This window comes from Sinocyclocheilus grahami, unplaced genomic scaffold (genome assembly GCF_001515645.1).
Source record: "Sinocyclocheilus grahami isolate Dianchi unplaced genomic scaffold, SAMN03320097.WGS_v1.1 scaffold1093.1, whole genome shotgun sequence".
NCBI classification, from domain to species: Eukaryota; Metazoa; Chordata; class Actinopteri; order Cypriniformes; family Cyprinidae; genus Sinocyclocheilus; species Sinocyclocheilus grahami.
The window spans coordinates 146,726-168,513 of record NW_015506272.1 but is presented as its reverse complement, the minus strand read 5'-3'; the positions used below and the strand labels follow the sequence as shown (position 1 = coordinate 168,513).

The window sequence follows — 21,788 nt, the reverse complement described above, 5'->3', positions numbered from 1 at the left end:
GAGGTCAAACCATGCTCTCAAAAGGTCTCAAAAATGTAATGAAAAAGTGAGAATTGCAGCTGAACAAGGTTGTGTCTGTCTCAAAATACTGGAAACAGCTGGAGTGGGTTGTGTACAATTATTAACTGGGATTGACCAGTGATAGAGACGGGATCACATATAAACCTCTTTTAGCTGCAGGATTACTGCTTTCTAGTTCCTATCGACTGTCTGAATGTACAGTGACCCTTGCTAAGAGGATTTGATCTCTATGTTATTGAGGCTTTACGAGCTCCTGACAATTTAAACCACAGATATGAGGTAAACAGCAAAGTGAATGAAGAAAACTGCTTTGTTTCTGTACTTTTTTCCTAAAGTTTGCATTCATTTGGGACTAAATATTCTGTATGCTACCCACAAATATAATAACTGAATGTATTAAAACCCTCTTTTTTCCAGTTGATAACATGGAGGCAAATGAGCCAAGAAATAAACAGTACAGCAAAAAAGATGCATTTAATGTGATTTTATAAGAATTGACAAAATGTTGTATGGATAATAAATTGCAAGAATCAGTCAGCTTATATAGGCCTCATGTCATATATCAGAGCTGATCCATATCAGTGAAAAAGTAATGCCGTCTGGTTGTGCTTTCTCAATATGGATTGACTGTTTTTACTGCAGAAGAACAATGAGAGAATGTTGAGTGAAGCATACAAGATTACACACTGGTCAGACACTGAATTCCAGTTTATTCTTAATATAACAATCAGGCATTGAGGTTATACAGGGTTCAGAGTGTGTAGCATTTGTTTACATCTCACCTGGTTAAGCGGGAACTGTTTGTTGTCGTCCTCGCTGTAGGTATCATATGCACTGTGGTTCCAAGCAAGCCTCCCGCAGGTCGGTTGTTTGTCCTGAAACTGGGACTGATTCTGCCTGTGTGCAAGCGTTGAATTATTGATTACTAGAGGAGAACCACTCTACCCATTTCCTGCCAGTGAAACCCATCACCATCTAGAGTAACAGGGGGAGTTGGAGGTAATCTAACCCTTCCCTCCCTGGTTACTGGTAGTTCACCACGGGCTGTGAGTCTCTTCTTTCTGCATGGCTGATTGAAATCTGTCAAGCTGATAACAAGGGGGGGAAAAAAAGTATTTCATAATTCAGACACATGCAATATGGCAATACACTCAAAGCAGTATTTGCAGAATAGTTTGATACATGTTAAACAAATACATAAAGTTATAATCTGATCCTAGAAAAGACACTGAGATGCATATGACATTCATAATGTTTAGATTTATTTGATTAGTGAAATATTGTAATATTGTGATCTATATTATTACAGTTTAAAACAACTGTTTTCTATTTTCATATATTTTAAAATGCTATTTATTCCTGTGATGGCAAAGCTGAATTTTATCACATGCAGAGCTGGGCAGTAACTGATTACACACTGTAAAAAAAAATCTATAAAATGTACGGTAAAAAAACGGCAGCTGTGGCTGCCGGAATTTTACCGTAAAAAATACGTTATCAACGTTTTAGGGTTAAATTTACAGTTAAATACCGTATTTTCATTAACTGATATAATGTTAATATAACAACCTATTGAAGTACTGAAATCTGTTTTGCACCTTTGTAATACACTGATAACCACCAAATGCAGGTGGTGATGAGAAAGTCACATGATGAACCAAAGCCCATCACAAGCAGCTTTTAAATTATAACATTATGTAGAAGGTGCACAGTGTCTTTATTCACACAGACACTAAACACCATCATGGTAACACACATGAAACTGAAATAATGCAATAAACATTCATTTAACAACATTAGGTGTAACACACAACCCTAATATACAAAACTGATATGAAGAAAAAGAAGAAACATAGTTATTTCAACAAAAAAACATCAAATTTGAAATGTAACGCAGGGAATTCTGGGAATGTCAATTTACGGTTATTCACTGTAAATTATACGGTCTTTTTCACTTCCAAAAACGGTATACTACCGTAAAATTAATGTCCAATACATGTAATGTCCAATACAGTTTTTCACCGTATATAGTTGGGGAATTTACCGTTAACCATTTAACAGGTTTTTACTGTAGCATTTTTACAGTCTTTTACCGTTAAATTCACGGTCATTTTTTACAGTGCATGTAATCTGGATTATGTAATCAGATTCCAAAAACTAAGTACTTGTATACTCGTAATCTGACTACAGTTAATGTTTTATTGATTACATATTATTCACATTAGAGCAATAAATTATTCATAATTAATTGATGCTCTCTAATTCCTCTTTTTCATCTTTTAAATGTTCCTTTTTAAAATAACCTACACATGACTGGGGGTAAACAAATAAAATATTCATTTCATTTTTTAGTAAGTTTTCTAACTGATTGATGTTGTTTTAAAACAATTTATTTTAATTTGAAATTTTTATTATTTAATGAGTTATGAACTTTTAATTAAACTTACAAACCCCCTGCAGTTCCTTTACCCCAGTTTGGGAAACCTTGATGTAATGTCATGTTTAATGCACTTCATGTTGTTAATAAAAATGAATAACATTCATGAATACATTTTCGTTCTTTTTGTATTTTCTATCTAAATGTTACAATATTTAAATCAATGTGATAAACGAGTTAGGTCAAAAGTAATCTAAAAGTTATCAAAAAGTAGTCTGATTATTACCTAAAATGTGTAATGTAACAGATTACAGTACTAACTAAAATTTTTATCATGTAATTTGTAATCAATTACGTATTACAGTTAAGTAGGTAAGTAATCTACCCAACTCTGGTCACATGATCCTTTAGAAATTTTTCTAATATGCTGATTTGCTGCTTAAGCATTTGGAAAATGTGATACAACTTACTGATCCCAAAACTTTGAAAAGTACTGTTTATTTATATTTATGTCTACAAATAGGCCTATAATAAGGACAAATGTTAGTAGTGTAGTAAAGTGTAGTTGTTTCACTTTTTACATCAATATTTCTCATGGGTTTATTTTTGAAAGTCAGTTTCTGTATACACATATTGACTCTATCTATATACAGTTTATTGAACACAGTGACAATATGTGTCACACTTGACGGATCTTTTGACCAAAAGAAATTGTAAGTAAACATATCGCCTATATAATAACCTCAGATTGTTTGTTGTTGATGACAGTTGGTCTGTTGAGTGCAGTGGAGTTCTGCAGATCCCAGCCCACTCCACCACATAGCAGTGTTTCGGTAACGGCGGGGTGGCGTCTGGTGCAGTCTGCAGACCGGAAGAGAGAGTTCACTCGTGGCATCTGGAGATAACGGGCCGATTCCAGTGCTGCGCGGGAAATAGTCCAACCTGGGACGGAAATCTCCAATGCCATCTGGACCTGCACTCTTAAAAATAAAGGTGCTTCAAAAGGTTCTTCAAGCGATGCCATAGAAGAACCATTTTTGGTTCCACAAAGAACCATTCAGTCAAAGGTTCTTTAAAGAACCATCTCTTTCTTACCTTTTTGTAATCTGAAGAACCTTTTTTCGCCACAAAGAACCTTTTGTGAAACAGAAAGGTTCTTCAGATGTTAAAGGTTCTTTATGGAACCATTTAGACCAAAAGGTTCTTCTATGGCATCGTGAAGCACCTTTACTTTTAAGAGTGTAGATAGCACCAAAAAAGTTCCATTGATTCACATTCGTAAACTTAGCCTACTAACTGTTAATGATTAAACAAAGTGTCCTACTAAGCTAGTTTCAGAAACGTTCATAAATGCTTACCTGTGAACAGTATTCTCTGTCCAGACGAGCTCTGAATTTCCCTGTCTGCTTGAGAAGATGTAGTGTCCTGTTGTACTCTCTTCATCACCTTTACTTTGTTTAAGCTACCTTGGTCTTAAAACTGTTGCCACTTGCCAAATCTTTGAAATATAAGTAAGCGCATCTCAGAGGCTGTAAAACAAGCCCTGGTCAGGAGGTCACTCACTCATTCACGCGCCATTGCCATGGAGCAGTTGGTCTCCACCTGTTTTTATACAGTCTATGGTCTCCACGGAACCAGTGTTTAGTCGGGTTGTATTTTGCTATTTATATGGACTATTTATTAAACTAAAGTCAGTCAACACGGATTCTATTTAGTACATGGCCTATACATTTGAAACAATACATCTGATGTAGCCTGTAGTTTTCTCATTGACATCAGTGATAAATAAATAAATAAATAAAAATAAAATTGGTAACAACAACCTAAATAAATAACCTACAGACAAATAAACAAGTAGACAAAAGACTGACTTATTGAAAAAGGAATAAATGAAGGAATTCACAGTATATTTAAATTATAGTGTCTAAATGTGTTAAACCCCTTCTGAAAAAGAGAAATCTTGATAACACCATATTGAGCAACTATAGACAAATATCAAATCTTCCTTTTATAGGAAAGATTATTGAAAAGGTAGTCTTCTAACAGAGCACTCAGATCATTAGGATCGAGTCAGTTAGAAATACCGAGGGTTCACACAAAACAAGGGGAATGTGCTTTTAGTTATTATGCCACCCGCAGTTGGAATCAGCTTCCAGAAGAGATCAGATGTGCTAAAACATTAGTCACATTTAAATGCAGACTCAAAACTCATCTGTTTAGCTGTGCATTTATTGAATGAGCACTGTGCGATGTCCAAACTGATTGCACTATATTATATGTATAATCGTCTTCTTAAATTCATTTTAAACCTCTTAAATCAATTTTTTTTTCAAAGTTTTTAAATTCCTTGTTTTATTGTTGTGATTTTTGTTTTTATTTTATTTTATGTAAAGCACTTTGAATTACCATTGTGTATGAAATGTGCTATACAAATAAACTTGCCTTGCCTTGCCTTGCCTTGCCTAAATCTATAAGCAAACAATAAAATAAATGAATAAATAAAATGCACACATAAATAAATAAAATGCACAAACAAACAAACAAACAAATAAATGGGTGTGATTCTTAGGGAATGCATGAGCTGATAAAATGTATACTTTCAGTGCAATAAAAGTTGCTTTGTATAACAGCATCTAATGCAAAAACGTAATGCAAGATTTGACGTTTACTGTTTATAAATGCAAAGACAGTGTTTGTAGAGGCAAACTACTTCTCAAAGCACATCAGCAGAATATTTGATATTCAAACAATGTCTTTGAACCGGTTTGCTTTTGTTGATATAAGTCTCAGATAACTGATTTCCATCATCATGGAAGTGTCATATTACAAGCTTTATTTACAGATTTAAAAAAAACATTAAAAAAACAAAACAAAACAAAGGCACAATGTTTTTTTTTTTAAAGAAAGTGCATATGTCTAGATTTCATGAACATTCTTATCACATGACCAGAGCTGTTTAATTCCAGTTTCCCCTCTGTGTAAAACCCGCCACAGCACAGAGAAAGCTACCATATTTGGCATGTATAGTTAATATGAAAAGCCTCTGTTATGATTATATTATGACGATTACCTTGGAAAAACACATAAAGTTGCATTTTGAATTAGTAACAAACTAATTCAAATTAAAACTGCAGAAATATATATTTTTTAGCAAAAATAAAGTAAAAAGAAATATACATTTTAATTTGTGGATTATCATTGTCTTTCCCCATACCTGCCAGGAAATGTGTGTATTATAATAGTGTATGACTCAAAGCTTGCACTACCGTCTTCAGCCAGTGGATGGAGACAAGCACTATGTGTTGTGGGTAGCTAGGTTGGTCTGTGGGCGCGTTATTGTGCTGAATGGACTCGCCCATGAAACCTCTTGAGGCGGTCGGTCACCATGGTGGTGGCTTACAACAGCGAGCCCAGACGGCAGACCATCCGTCGCGTTTAGACGCTAAACCACTATTTATAAATGCTGCCTTTGACCCTCCGCTGCTTTGCAAATGGCTTAAAATGGACAATCACACAACACACATTGTTTTAAAATGGAAAACTGAAGAAGATAGAATAGCGAACAGGAGACAAACGGAATGCTGAAAAAAGCACTCGTCTGCAAAAACCTTTCATTAACACAGAATAGCCTGTCAAGTCACAGTTGAAGCTTCAGCGGCTGGAATAGGAAAAGCAGACCGTCTGGCTTTGTAAGATTGGGACGAGGGACAGTAAGAGAGCTCCTGGCTTAGGCTGTGGCCTGGGGACAGGCTCTCCTCTGCAGTTGCTGCTATATAAAAACGTTTTTGTATCACTAAAAAGCCACTTGTGAGATTTGCTTGGGATTATTTGACTTAACTGTTGTGCGCGATTGTTTTGAAAACCATGGCGTCCTATGTGGATAACAGTTTTCGGCAGGCGGTGATGGTGAATCCTTCAGACAGGACGCAACAGGTCAGAAGACAGTCTTTTAAATCATTTATTATGTGCACTGGTGGCTGTTAAATGTTACAGTATGCTGCGTTACTGCTGTTACTAGTATCACGTGCATGATGTGCTTTTCTTTCACAGTGTTGACAGTGCAACAGTTTTTTAAGTTTGTATAGCTTTGGATAAGCAGTGCAATGAAATAAAATGGCATGAATTAATATGCATACATGTATTGTCCCCAATCAGCTTATAATGCAGGCACGTGTATTTTCTCTTCACTGTTTTTGCAGTCTATTACATAAACATGAAGCAAACGTTTGTAAACTACGTTTTTCACTGCTACACAAGCCTTGTCAGCACGACTTTGCGTCGGAAACAGTTTAACAGTGCATAAAGCCGTGCTACTGTGTGATGTGAGACAGAACTGACTTTTAGTTATAGGTTTTAAGTGCAAAATATTGTTCTATTATGCTTTGAAAGGCGTTGCGATGACATTTTGCCTGCTTGGTATAGTCTCCACCCTTTTACGTGGCTCAGCAGGCGACCGAAAAGCGTTATTATACGTTTTCTGCAGGGCTGTCGATATATGTAAAAGTCGAAATGTATTTGCAGTTCAGTTTGTGATATTTTCTCCCTTGAAGTGTTTGTATTGTCTGTGATGATTTGGAGAAACTACGGAAAATAATCGATACTAACGAGTCGGGCACTTAAAGTGACAGGCTGCTTTGTCAGACATAAAAGAAGCCATTGATTCTTCTACTGCACATCTGGTTAATTCGATTTTGCCCTCTATATTATCTTAGGTTACAATAATTCACAACAATTGTGTGTTTTATGCTGAAAATCACCGAAGAAGATCAATATTTTAAGGGCATCTGAGGTCATCGTTATCATAAATTGGACATTCGTTATTCATGTTTTGTTCGTGAACGAATCGGTGTTTGACTGAATCATTAAAGTAAACGATTCTCGGGGCGGCACCGAATGAACAAAACATTTATTTTGCAAAATAAATGAACATCACAAATGAATGAACAGAAATGCACAACTAATATTTTGGGGGTGCTTACAAAAAAAATGGATGTTGCTGGATTTGCATTCATTCAAATATTGTGAGTTCGCTTACAAAAAAATCTTTCACTTATATGAAGCAATGCTAAGTGGCCATTTCTGCACATTGTTACATTGTGTTCATTGTTTCATTCAGAAAACGTCCATTTTAATTGTGCATGGTCATCAGTCATTTGTATGCATTCTCGTTCACAAACAATATTTATAATTCATTCATCACGTTCAGGTGACTTTCATGTGTAGTTCACAAACAAAACCATTTAACGACAAAACAATTAAATGCTTCACAGCCCATCAGCAATGCTTGCTATAGTCCGTTTTTGAAAGCAGGAAGCAGTCACATGTTCAGAGAACAAAAAACGAGTCAGTGCATGGAAGTGAACAAGAATGATTTGATTCGTTCACAAACTAAACACCTCTAGTCAATACTAATTAAATAATGTGTCGGGCACTTGAGGTGAGAGGTTGTCAGACAGAAAATAAGCGATACGATTCTTCTGTTCTCTGACTAATTTGATTTAGCCCCCGTTTTTCCACTTTTATTGGGTTACAAAGATTCTCCTACAGATTATGTGTGTTTTGCTGAAATTAACTGAAGCAGCTCAGTGTATGAATCTTGAGTACATTATCATACAATGGACATGAATAATAGCAAACCAGCTGGTCTGCTTCACATGTGCGTGCTATTAATCACACAATAATCTTATAATCACACAATGTTCCTGTTGTGTGGAAATAAACATGTTCACTCATTAAGCCTTTTACATCAGATTGAGCCCTGAGACGTAACAAACTGATTGTGAAAACTATTTTAGTGCACCGGGGAACAATCACATCTGTTCATGCATTGAGTTGTTTGTACCTGGATTTAAGCATGCCAGACAATAGAGGCACTTGAGGGTCAGTATGGTATTCATTAGCGAATGCAACTCTGTACAGCTGCATTTCCTAGAGATTACGTGATATTCCATGTCTGCTCCCATTGAGTGATGGAGCTTTATATCATCCCGGGTCACTTCAGAGTTGGCCTTTATTCAGTTATCTCAGTACTTTGGCCTGAGCGATCAGCATGTGTGCGTGAGTTTGGGAATACTGACCCCTGAAACCAGAGCGCACCACACCTTAAGTTCACAATTGAAAAAGTCACTTGCGAGTTCGTAGAATATAGCATGATGTAATCTCGGTCAGTTCATGTGGACTGAAAGGAGCTGTTCCATGAAGTGGGCTTTAAGACACCATTCTAGTGTAAAGACTTCTTTTTAGGGAATGACGCAGGCTGTTCTAATGGAGCTTGAAGCTCATTACGGGTTAACGGCAACAACCTCAGCGCTTTGCATTAACTTGCTGATGGATGGTGTAGATCTTAATGGGGCGAAATGTTCCCCAATTGGAGTAGGCGATATGGGGGAATAGTGAAGAGTGTAGCTTCTAGCTTTTAGGAAGCTATTTTTGAAGGCAGACAGGTATGCAGAGGTCAAGGAGACTGTGAACAGGCTGATGGGAGTTTTTGCTTTGACCTCTGAGTCAGTAGATCAAAGTGCAGGAGGGCACATCTCTTATTGTTCCACAGGGCCGCATATTGAGTATTCGGTAAATGAACAAGCTAAATATAACATTTGACGTCAGAAGACAAAATCTCTTTCTTTTTTTTGATGCCCACAAACATATGAGAAGCTGGTCATCCTGGACTGATGGTTTCCTTCCAAGCAGCTTCCTTCCTTACTTTTTTTAACAGTGAGAGGAAGTGCATCAGAGGGTTGTCTGAGCTTGACAGAGTCTAAGAAATCCTTTTTCTTGTTTGCTAAAAAAAAAAAAAAAATCTTCCCGCTCCAATCCCTTTTTTTTGTTCTTCACTAATGAAGCTTTGTTTACACACATATGCCAGTCCGTAAGCTGCAGGTGTCTTATGAATTCTTGTAAGAGCAGAGGCATATGGGTCAATCTCTGTCAAAGTATTGTCTAGATGTTTTTTATTTTTAAATCAATCATAAAAGAAAAGCCTATTAAAAATCTCATTACCGCAATGCAAAAGTTATGATATATTATTTAATATATTATTAATGTGTTATTTAATCCATAACTCAGTATTATAGTGCTTAATTATTTTGCATTATTCTGAATTAAATTGTATTACAGTAATGGTAATGCCATGAAAATCACTATTGATAATATTGGAAATTACAAAAAAAAACATTAGTATATCTATAACATATTATAGTATAATGTAATGTAATATAATATAATATAATAACATCAATGATCCTAAAATTTTAGTTTTCAAGGTATGGTGTTATAAATATATTATTTTGGAGTGAAATGTGCCTTGTACCAAAAGCATACATCTTTAAAATGTTATAAAGAAAAATTTGTTAAACATGATTCAACGTATTCAAAATCTGTAGACTGTTGTCTTGCCATCCTCACTGTCTAAACATGTTTTAGTAGTTAATGGTACCTTTTAAAAATACTGGCAGAAAGAACTGCTATTCTTATAGCCTCAGGTCTTGTTTTTCTCTGTTTCTGAATTTTTACATAGACGTTTTTTTCTTAGTCTTCTTGCCAAGTGAAGTCACATGTTATGAATAGGAGTCATTGCCTTGACAGAAGTAGTTGGACACATACTGTACATACACAAGCGTGCGTGAACAAAGAGTGGTTTCAGTGACATCTCCCATCTCAGTTTACACAGGAAGAATAAACGGGTCGGCTGGAGAACATAAACAAATGATGACAACTCTCACGTTAAAACCAGAGCGTGTGGCACGTCTTTCTTCTCCTATGTTGTTGGCTCAAAGAGATATTATTCTTTGGTAATGTATAGCCTGTAATGGCCCATCAAATGCTGATGGTGATGATTATGGATTATGTGTAGATAAATGATTATGGAATTGCATTGGTACCTTTAAGTCTTATTGGGCTATTATTTCCAGTATGATGAGGTCATTTGACCTTTTGATTTCATGCCAAATGATGCTTGGCTTATGTTAAAATTGGCCAGCCACTGGGTTCCTTTATTTATTTAAAAGCAAAATATGAGGAATGCCTAATGGCTGAAGTGGGAATTTCACTAGGATTTGGAAGGCAAATTAAATGTTTTTACTAGAGCATTCCAATCCAGTTATTGCTGGACCAACAGCATTTGACTATGTGCGTCCGTTTTAGTTTTGGTAGGAGAGTCTAATAAGCTCATCCAATGAAGTGGAATGCAATATTTGAATGCACCAGTGGTCATCACATGCTTAATTTAATAACAAACTTAAAAAATGCTCATCACAAGCTACAGTTGGTCACATTGCTTTGTGTTTTACCTGTTGTGCACTAGTTTTCTGCCTTTTGGAAAAATCCATTTATAGCTTTCTAATTCTTCTGCAGTTTAAAGGTAAGAGGACCATTTGCTTATGCTTCTGAGATTTTGCAGAGAAACGGACTGCTTGTATAATATTGATAAGATGTGTAGTAAAACTACACCTGCTTGTGTAGTTACTTTTGTTCTGTTCGTATCATTTTGCTTTCCAACTAGGGAGGGGAAATGGAGAAATGTAACAGTGCTGATTCTAATGATACCGATTCCATTAACAGTACTGCTTTATTTCCAGCTCGACTTGATGAAAGTTCACTTTGTGGTCAGTGAATAAGTGAAGAACAGCTCTGACCCGATGTTAGTTAGTCACTAGAACGATTTAAACCAATAGCTTTGCCACAAGAATGACTTGAGTCATGTTGGCTGATTCATTAAAAAGAACCAGTTCATAAGAGTCATTAGTATGCATATCTGACAACACTGGTCGTGCTGTATGTTTGTTGTTGCATGCCATAAGCGAGGACAACTGGATGTTTCTTTTTCATCACATCCAGTTCAGACTGCAAGTTCACAGCTCAGACAAAACTAGCCTAAACCTTTGGCATTAATTCAGTAGTGGCATAGGAATAGCAGTGCAGGAAATCCATTAACAGTAGAATGCAGATATTTAAAACCGTTAAAGGGGGGGGTACAATGCTGTTTCATGCATTCAAAGTTGTTTACACTGTTGAAGAGTCGGATTCTCATGCTAAGCATGGACAAAATTTGAAAAAACAATTTGGAAATATGATGGAGTATTTCTGTGCCAAAAATCTTACTTCCGGTTTCGTACAAGTTTCAGAGAGTTTTTTTTCGATCGTGGCTCTTCATGACGTAGACGAGGGTGGAACTCCTTATATGGGCATTTCTCCCGGAGGAGCGCGCCCACGCACACATCGACCAGAGCGAGAGAAAGAGCGCGCCCATCAACGTGCTTCATCCGGTGGCAGCGCTGCACAGGACTCGCTCGGGAAGAATGTCTCCAAAGAAGTGTGTTTTTGGTTTTAAGGGAAAGATAACTTTGTTCAGCTTCCTAAAGAACCCAACGTTATGTAAGTTAAACAGTGGATGCAGATTGTTTTTCCGGAGCAGCAACGGAGTTTCACAAGTGTGTTTGTTGACGAACGTTTTATAAGCAAGGCCCAGTTCGATGCTGGATTTGCATACTTCATTTGATACTGAAGGATGGAGCTGTCGAACTATAAAAGATCACGGTCATGATTCAGAACTGCAGACGGTAAGTGAAACTGCATCAACTGTCTGTATTTTGTTGGCAGTCGGAGCGCAAGTGCTCGTCAATCTTTAGCTCCGCCCACGGCACGCCTCCTGGAGCTCGGCTTTTTCCGGAGAGAATCGTAAAGCTGTATCTTTCTTTTATAAATATGATAAAACTAAAGACTTTTTGGAGATATAAAGGTTGCAGTACTACTCTCTAGGTACTCAAGATTAACATGAGATTTGGTGAAACTGTGTGTTATCTCCCCTTTAAAGAAATGAAACTCCATGAAGATTCTGTTCCAAATATATGTATAAGAACCGTTTCTTCATTCCATTTCCAACACCCTTAATACAAGCAAGTCAAAACAAGAGTGAAATGGGGTCATCACTGAATATGAATGGTTGTTTCGGGGTGAAGAGAGTGATTTAAATGCACTACTTGGGCATCAGTAGTGGTTGGCGGCCCATGTCCCTTCCGGTGGTTCTTTTGATCCTCGCATTGGGCTGCTTGTGTCAGAGGAGACTCATCCTCATCCACGCTTACAGCGGATCACTTTTATCTGCCGCTCTGTTTCTCTGCTCTGATCCATTTGTTAGCATCTCTGTCTGTGATCTTCCTCAAAATGCACAGAGATCTCTGAAGCATGATATAGCTTTTCACAAATCATGATATGCACATCATGCTTCGTATAACTGCTGTTGCTCAAACTTAGAGCTAAGGGTTTTTTCAAAACTCTTAAAGGAGCAGTTCACACAAAATTTAAAATTCTGTCAGCTCAAACCAAATTTTGTTGAAGAAAGAAGATATATTTTGAAGAATGTTGGAAACCAACCTGTTGACAGTAGCAATTGACTTTGTGTTCAACAAAAGAAAGAAACTCATACAGTTCGAGTTTATTGTAAGCTGATTGTACTGTTTTTGAGATTCATTTTGTGCCTTGTTGCTTAATGTGGCATCCTTCATTGAGGTATGGCAGTACATAATGCTCAGAGCGGTGGCAGTTGTGCATTGTTTTTCCATTGCTTGTATCGCCTATAGCACTCAAAAAAACAAAGAGCAAAGAGCCCAGACAAACCTTCAGTTGCGTTACAGAAATGTCAATGCTGCAGAAATGTAAGCGCATCTGAATTAATCTCTCCGACACAGCAGCAGAGGAACCAAAGACATTCTTTCTGATGGAAAGAAAGAAGAAAAACATGCAGACAGATTTCTTCAAGTGTTCTGATGGTACAATGCCTCCATTTGTGGAAATAGCTACTCTGCTCTGGGTAGAAGTGGCCTGATGGAAACTAATCTGGGACTAGCTCCTCTCAATTAAATCCTTGCCATGCGTATTAAGGGAGAAACTACAAAACTTGTCTGAGATCAGTGTTAAAAGGTAGTTTTAACTGTAGTAATCCCACCTGTCCCTTACCATGTCAGCTACTGTGAATGTAGACCAACACATTAGCTGATTAATTACCTGATTATCTGCAGTGTGCTAAGGATTGTTTACAAAAGCTCCCTTCGTTCAGTATGTAGGCCAGTTTCCACAAACGTGATATCCAGTCGGATGTATTTGTTCATTTTGTTCTTGTTCTTGACAGTTTTGTGATATTTAGCCTTATAATTACTTTCAATTCTTTATTTTAGTAAAGCAAGCATATATTATTTGTCAAAGTCAACCTAGTGGCACACATTTTATTATAACACCTAAGTATTCTTTAAATGTTTCCTGCTATGTATAATCTGTGTTTGTGGCAAGCAGCTCAGACACATGAGCCCAGGATTGTATTCCCCTCGATCATGAACAATGGTACGTCTCCAGATAGAAAGCTCTGGTCATGAGGTCATATTCCCCTCTGCTCTTTATGGCTCCATGGACCTGTACATGTACATTACCATGTTTAAAAGGGTTCAGCACAGATTTTATGATGACAAGGATTTATGCTAGGTGAGGTGATGCCCTGGTCTAAAAAGCATCTCTCTTAGCCCAGACTGACGCCTTGTTCTCTTGCCCTTATTATTTTGAAAAAGCAAGTTAATAGTGCAAAGCCAAATGTACACGAATAAACCAAAATTGTCTACTGCAAAACCTTGTGAGCGGCCTTGCTGTCTCCATGCATCATACAAATAGCTTATGTAAAGTGAGCTGAAAATTTGATCTCAGTTCTTTCCAGAGTTTGCAGTTCGCATGATGCGAAGTTAGTGATGTGATTCTCTCATAAGCATGAAAATAAACAGCATATTCAAATGTTGTATGCTATAGACTGTTTAAATTAAGTTATTTCTCAGTAGGAATTATATGTATAATTATATTTTTTCTTGCTTCATCCACCACCTTAGATTATTTTTTTCTATTAATATGCTGGGCGTGTAGTATTTTATTTATTGGCTATTACAATAATGAATTGTGCAGGAAAATGTTTATTTGCGTTATATGTCACAATGCAACTAATTTTAAAGGTCCTAAATAGACATAATTTCCTTTACATAAAATATAATTGTACTTTCTTTCTGTTCATTTGGGGTGAAATATGACGTAAATGTTCATGACGGATTTGTGATATTTACCTATAGGGTCTGCATTTCTTATTAATCTATTGACTTTGACAAATAATGTCTGCTTGCTTTATTAAATGCATATTTTATAATCCTTATAACATTTCTCATCTATCACCTTGGGTGATAATTTTTCATTCTAAAATGCTGCCATATAGTCTCCTACTTAGTTTTTTTCCCCTACTCAGTATATATTACTTACTTCTCCATTCAGAACATTAAAAATAGTATAATGAGCTTTCTCTTCCTCCCTTTTCTGAACTATCTGTATTGGAGGTGTTGGGTAACCATCTCAAGTGACTGATAGCTTGACAGAAATGTGGGTAGTCACATTTTCTGTTCCATTACATGTGCCAAGAACTAACAATAACACACCAGTGGTGTTTACTAATCCAGACTAATCTAATTCTTAATGAAATGTCTGACTGTTTGAATTTTGTTTTACCCTCTTGCACGGGGATGGAAGAGCTTTGTTGTCCCTCGGGTGAGTGTTAACCTGGGATGAACCATACGAGTGGATCCTCATGCCAGTCTGCTAGTATCCCGATTAGACAGACCACTTTTCCCCGATGCATCTCTTAGATCGGTGAAATGACGCCTCACCTCAGCTCACCAGGTTTAGAGCAGCTTCCCCTCAGCTCTGCGCTCTCATTTCTGTAAGCTGAGGTAATGTGTACTTTTGTCTGCCTCATGGACACTGATGGCAGAAACCATTACAGATGAGTTTGGAGTGAAACTCGTGACGTGAATCTCAGTGAAAGAGTGTACAGTATTCACCTCTGACCTTCCCTAATGGGAAGTAATAGCCTTTGTCAACTTGAGTTCAAGAGTTTGCCATTATGTTAGCAAGATATTATTACAAAGAATTGAGTTTGTAGTGCATTTAGGTGTAGCTCACAGTGTTCAACCTTAAAAATTATCATTTTGTCAGTGGGGTTTTTAAACATAATTTTATGATTCAAGTCTTGTTAGGGGTGAGCAGTGTGTCCAAAATACATGCCTGGAAAATACGTAACTGTGTAGTAATGTCTGTATATTGACTTGCATAAATACTTAAAAGTCCCTTTCATTTTTATTTATTTATTTATTTTTTTTATTTGATGGATGCAAACCAAAAGATATAGATAAGGTTATTTTTAACAAATAAATGTATAAGTCTGGCATCAGTGCAAGAACAGCTGTTTCACATTTACACTCCCATTCATTATACAATATAAAAGGAGTTAATACTTTTTGCAGGAAGGACGCATTAAATTGATCAAAAGTGGCAGTAAACATTTATATTTTTACAAAAGATTTCCATTTCAAATGAATGCTGTTCTTTTGAACTTCCTATTCATCAAAGAATCCTGAAAAAAAAGAAAAATGGATCATGGTTTGGGTGGAACAGTTCAACTTAGCTGCTATAGGATACTTACCAAGACGGGCATTTTCACAAAATTTTTGGTGAATTTGTCCATTTAAACACAATACTTGAGAGAAAGCTTAATATTTCCTCACGTTCGAGGCGCGGGTTTGTGCGCTTTGGATGAGCGCACGCACAAATCTTCTCACTGCGTGCGCGAACTCGCATCCTCTGGCTCTTAATTTTTTAAACTGGCAAAGGTTAAACGAGTTTAGCTTAAACACAGATATCAACGTGTGCTGTTCAGGTCTCACCTGTGCGCGCGCGATATCAGCACCCGGGTGATGACGGAAAAAAATGCTCATATTCCAGCATACGGCAGTCGCATTGAACAAGAGTGAATGGTTTGTCCACGTTTTTTTTCATCGCTGTTGTTGTAATGTATTGGGAAGCCAGCATGCGCATCCATCAACAGAAACATATATTACCCGAACCCTGTTTGTTTTACGTGTTATTTATTGCAAACCATGTTACAGATGCTTTGTCAGATTTAAGTTGAACCGCGGTCCTATGTTCCGAACCGTGTGTGGAGAACTGTACGGTTCGATTTTTTTCCGGAAACCGTTCCACCCCTAGTTTCCACAAACATATTAAGCAGCACAACTATTTTCAACTGATAATACATCGGCATTTAGAATAATTTCTGCATGATCATGTGACACTGAAGACTGAAGTAATGGCTGCTGAAAATTCAGCTTTGCCATCACAGGAATAGGGCCTAAATTATATTTTAAAATCTATTAAAATGGAGAACAGTTATTTTAAATTGTAACAATATTTCCAATTACTGTATTTTTATAGAATAAAAGCAGCCTTGGTGCGAATTAGACACTTTTTATGAAACATAAAAAAAAAATCTTACTGACCCCAAACTTTTGAGCATTAGTGTTTGTAACACAAAAGATAAAAACAGCTCATTAGTTTTAAATGTATGACTTGCATACTGCCACTCGCTGGAACTATGTATGGATTATTTGGAAATTTGATGAAGCTTCAAAAAGAATTTCAAAAGGCATCAGACTCCATGTACGTGTGACATTTCTGCATCCATTTTCCACCGTTCTGTCGAATCACTCTATATATAAGGACAGAAAGGTGGCCTGCACAGATAGTGGATACATCTTTTTGTGCCAAGTGTTAGCAGCATCCTGCTTGCATGGTTCCTTCTATGCACCTTTTTTTCTAGAATAAAGATATTGGGACCCTAAATTTGTGGCCTCAGATCTTGTTTGGTAAGCTTTGCCCTGTCACACTAAGCACAATTGTGTGACTATTTTTGTCCTAATCCCCTATGTCTAATAAAACCAATTAGCTTAAGCCCGTCTTCACTGGCCTGTTTGTATTTGATCAGTAGAAGGCTTTGAACTAGGTTAGGAACAGGCGGACAGGAAAGCCCTCCTGCTTGGCCCATCACAGACCTCTGCTGTGTACATAACTCAGATTTTCTTTACAATAGCGGCTCATAATTATCCGTGCAGTGACAAGGTCCACCGCAATTTCAGAAACACTTTTATTATACTGCAAAGCCCTTCAGTGGCAGCTGATACATCCCTGATTATAAGTGTTTATGGCATGTGATTAAGTAAAAAAGGCTCACTGATTGTTTAAAGCACTAGCTTCAGATGTTTGTTTAATTCATGCGCTCCGTTATATCACCTTACACTATCGTATTACATATCTTTGATTATCGGCTTCTGCACTTGATGGCCCACATGACACATGACGGCTTTTGTGTCAAGAACATTGTTCATTAGCATAATCACTTTTGATGTCTAATGGATAGCGTTTATAATCTGCGTCAGTGTTCGTTTTGAATTATGCTAATGAGAGCGGCTTGTGATTGTAGTAGGAACCTTTCATCGGGATGGACCCCTCCTCAGATGGGCCCCCTCAGCTTTGTGTCACCAGTGCGGTTTCAGGCCAGTGGACCCCTGTGGAAATCAACCAGCACTTGTCAATAGTAACCAGTGTCATTGTAATTATTCTGTCATGTAGAGGAGTTACTTACTCCTTTTGGACTTGTTCATTGGTAACGTTAAAGTTTAAAGGCTGTTTTAGTGAAAAATACATTTATGTAACCAAGACAGACATTATTAATGAAGGCAAGGCAGGTTTTTATATGTGTGAGTTACAAAAGGGGAATATTAGCAGCATGCTGATACTCCTTTTTCCTGTACAGTGAAAGCTTACAGTGGCCAGAGGCTGTCAAAATCCAAAATGCATTGTAAAAATTATAAAAAGCACCATAAAACTAATACTTGTGTTCAATAATACCATGTCTTCTGAAGCCATTTGAAGACTGTTTTATAAGAAACAGATGAAAATATATAGTTTTGTCTACTAAAAATCTCAAAAGTGCTATTGAGATTTGACTGAAAGATACATAGTATTTTGCTTTTACTGTATAAATCTTTTTCAACCCCTTTTTTAAATTTTTAAATTTTTTATTTTTTTTACTTGACACTTGTGATGTGTTTTCATTGTATGGTTCGTATTGAACAGAGTGTGAATTTCCTCTCCTTCTGAGTTTCACTAAAGAGCAAGTCATATAGGCTACTATTTGGAAGAACGTGAGAGAGTGAATTTATGTCCAAACTATTTCTTTAAATGTTAGTTATTCATTAGATGACTGAATGAATGTATCAATTTTGTTCAATTCTAAGTAGGGTTGTGACGGTGAAGAAATTTTCCCACCGGTTAATCGACGTGTGACAACACCGGTAATACGTAGGGGCGTTCCCTCTTTTCCTCTCTTTTAAATAGCTTAAAAGCGCCGTGCGCATTTTACTTTCACTTTGAAATGGCAGCAATTCGGCGTAAAGCAATTGTTCGTTTGAATTTTCCCTCTTTTCCTCTCTTTTAAATAGCTTAAAAGCACCGTGCGCATTTTACTTTTACTTTTGAATTAGCGGCAGTTAGGCGTCAATTGCTTGAATGCAACAACAAAATACAACGTCAAACTCACTTTAGCGTATATATAAAACATATAACTTTTATTAACAAAACAAATACAAATACACCATGCTATAGGGCAGGCTATGCCTAATATAAAATAACAAATAACTTACATAAAGTTTAAATAGGTATACAAAACTGGAAATAGGCTAAGTAAACATGTATAATATATAACCAAATAAATAAAAAACGTATGACGTTTATTAGCAAAACGAGTAAGAAAGCTTGGAGGCACACCTTATAAATGACACAAAGTTTAAATAAAGTAAAAATCAGCAAACAATGTGGAACCAATTAAATAAGAAACGAATGTTTAAAAAAAAAACTTCCAAAATCACCTTAGATAAACGGCAAAAGTCAACAGGCTTTTCAAAATCCAAAATATTGCCAAACAGGCGCTTTTGCATTTCGTTTCGAAACGAAATAATCCGCGATCGTCTTGTCTGTCTCGACTCACTCTCCTCGCTGGAGAAACTAAATCTGATCTGTGATGCGACTGTTGTTCGGCACGCTGCATTGAGTTCAGTTCAGTTTTTAATTGTAGTGTCTGTTATTTAACTGAACTAATATATTTTTATTTCTATAAAAAAAACAAAAAGACGGTGGGGGTCGGTGCCGCGGTGGGCAAGTGATGTAACCGGTGTTGCGGCTTAACACCGGTATCACCGTCAGCACCATCTATCGCGGCAAGCCTAATTCTAAGTTGTTTCCATAAGCTAGATAGGTCCTTAAAAAAGCTCCAGGGAAACTGTGACATCAGTTTCCCTTTTTTAATTCAATTGTGGGCCAACATCCTGAGGATGCAGTCTGAAATAGCATGATTTGTTCTTCAGACGCCTTCACCGCAAGCTTCCAGCATGGTATCACACGATTACTATGTAAACAGGAAAGTGAGTACTGTGTTGACCAATTAGGTGAACAACTGGAAATGAGGGAAACCACTCTCTCATCAACAACAACAATAACAACAACAACAACAACAAAATATATTCATAGCCAACTGTAGTATAATGCCTTTGTTTTGCTCAGTTCTTCGAAAACGGTTTTAAATAGTGCACGAATTTTTAGGACAAGGTTACAAAATTTCCTAATCTAGTTCATGAGAAGGAGTTGATAGAAAAAATAAAATAAATAAAAATAAGCAGTTAGTGTACATTCAAAATGATTTGTCTGACTGCCTGAAACGAGCTGGCGATTTCAGCAATCACTTGATAATGTAGATGAAAATATAGCACAAATCTGACATAAACATAGCATTATAATGAGAACTTTATAGAATGCGAAATCTATAGTACATTCTGTCTGTGTTTCAATGCGCTGTTATGAAAGCTTATCAGCGGGACCTCTCTCTCTCTCGCTATAGCACGTAACTTAAACTTCACTGGCATTTGCATCCTTTTGTGCAGATACAAGTTGTAATGTTACATCTATGTTATGTATCCTATGATTAATATCATAGGATGTGTCATAGAACGGGCTTCAGTTTATTGGCATAAAGTCACTCTTCAGCTTTACCTCAGGCAGCTATTCCTTTTTAGATGCTCTCTTTTTAATAACATTGCTGCATCATAATCTTAATCTAACAGTGTTCTAATCACGTGTTCATATTTTCCTAGACAGGTTTTCATGTCATATTTGTATTTTTAACATTCATTTTCATAACAGTCTTCAGATATTTTCATTATCTCCACACATGCCCCGCCCCCCGAGTACTCGAGTACTCGTTTTTGAAACCTATTGATGATCGAAATGAGAAAATCACAGCAGCGTCCACCTGTGAAGGATGTATGCTGTCAAACCTACACAACTATTAACCAATCATAGCAGTGGGCGTTTACTTCCGAGTTTACAATCCGCCACGCCTATTCAAGCAGAGCGTTCTGATGAGGGGGGTTAAAAACAGGACCAGGACTCAGAGAACAGTACAAAATAATAAAAATAAATGGAGTTCATGACCCCTTTAAAAGAACATGTCTTTTGTGAATTGGTTTGGTGAAAAAGATTAACCTGTTCAGTTGAGTTCATTCATAAAGATTCTTTTGTTATTTTACATTACGTTTTTTATGTCATGATAAATCTTGAGTTAAACCTAACTCTTTACCTAAATAATGTTATGTAGCCTATTCAAATTTCTTCTATAGATTGTCAGATCTTCTCCATTAGTTGAGTGATTAACGATTTGCGAATTGCTTCAACCCAGTTATCAAAAAGAATAATTTTAGAACAATGATTTGTTTGTGAATCGTACATCACTAGCCCTAATATACTTGCGTATAGGTGACATGCAAATATTTCTTTCACGGCAACAACAACCACAGGCTGTTTTTTAGAACCAACACAGCCTTGATACCTCATAAGCAAATTTCTCTCACAGATTTGACGAGGCTATTTGATCCAAGCTATACGTATCATCTGTATGAACAATGATCTATTTGAATGCAGTGTTTCCTGTCTTCATCTGTGCTCTTTTTATGTTGCATTGCAGCAGAACATTTTAGTTAGTCCAGGGTTCTCTAGTATTTCTCCAATTTATATTCCGTGCCTCTCATTGTCTTCAAAGGAGGAACACTATGGACCCCACAGGCCTAAAATATGCAGCCAAATACTCTGAATGCTCAGAAAAGAAGCTCTTTGTCTCAGAGTTCCCTAGCAACCGAGTGGACTAGAATGGCTGGAAGTGAATCGCCCTACAGAGGGAGAGAATTCAGTTGATCCGCTATTGTCACTAGCCTAAGCACCGGCCAGTAGTGGTAGAGATGTTTTTTCTCTTTGAGAGTTGAAAGAACAGGGTGGGGAAAAAGGAGCTCAGCTGAAAAATTGGTTCGGAAATGGACTGCAGACGCAACACTGTACGTAGCCCTTGGCTTTTAAGTAAGACTCGCTACCCCTCCGCTGCCTGGGATGTGCTACATCATCAGAACTCGGTCAAATAATGTTGTTCCGCCTGTGT

At 37.0% G+C, this 21,788-nt stretch overlaps 1 protein-coding gene and 1 long non-coding RNA gene across 10 annotated transcripts in view; one reads left to right on the top strand and one right to left on the bottom strand.

Annotated features, from left to right (window-relative positions):
* Positions 1–573: 573 nt before the first annotated feature.
* On the bottom strand, positions 574–3,970 carry LOC107566697 (uncharacterized). Its single transcript, XR_001606538.1, has 4 exons — positions 3,757–3,970; positions 1,031–1,109; positions 804–918; positions 574–657 (listed from the first exon to the last, which is right to left on the bottom strand). It is a non-coding gene; the product is annotated as an uncharacterized lncRNA (long non-coding RNA).
* A 1,751-nt stretch (positions 3,971–5,721) lies between these two features.
* Positions 5,722–21,788, top strand: part of rapgef2b (Rap guanine nucleotide exchange factor 2b) — a 136,142-nt gene continuing 120,075 nt past the window's right edge. For all 9 annotated transcript variants that reach the window (XM_016252224.1, XM_016252222.1, XM_016252216.1 and 6 more), the window contains exon 1: positions 5,722–6,331. In XM_016252224.1, the coding sequence (XP_016107710.1) occupies positions 6,263–6,331 (69 nt within the window). In that variant the 5' untranslated portion in view covers positions 5,722–6,262. The remainder of the gene's footprint in view (positions 6,332–21,788) is intronic.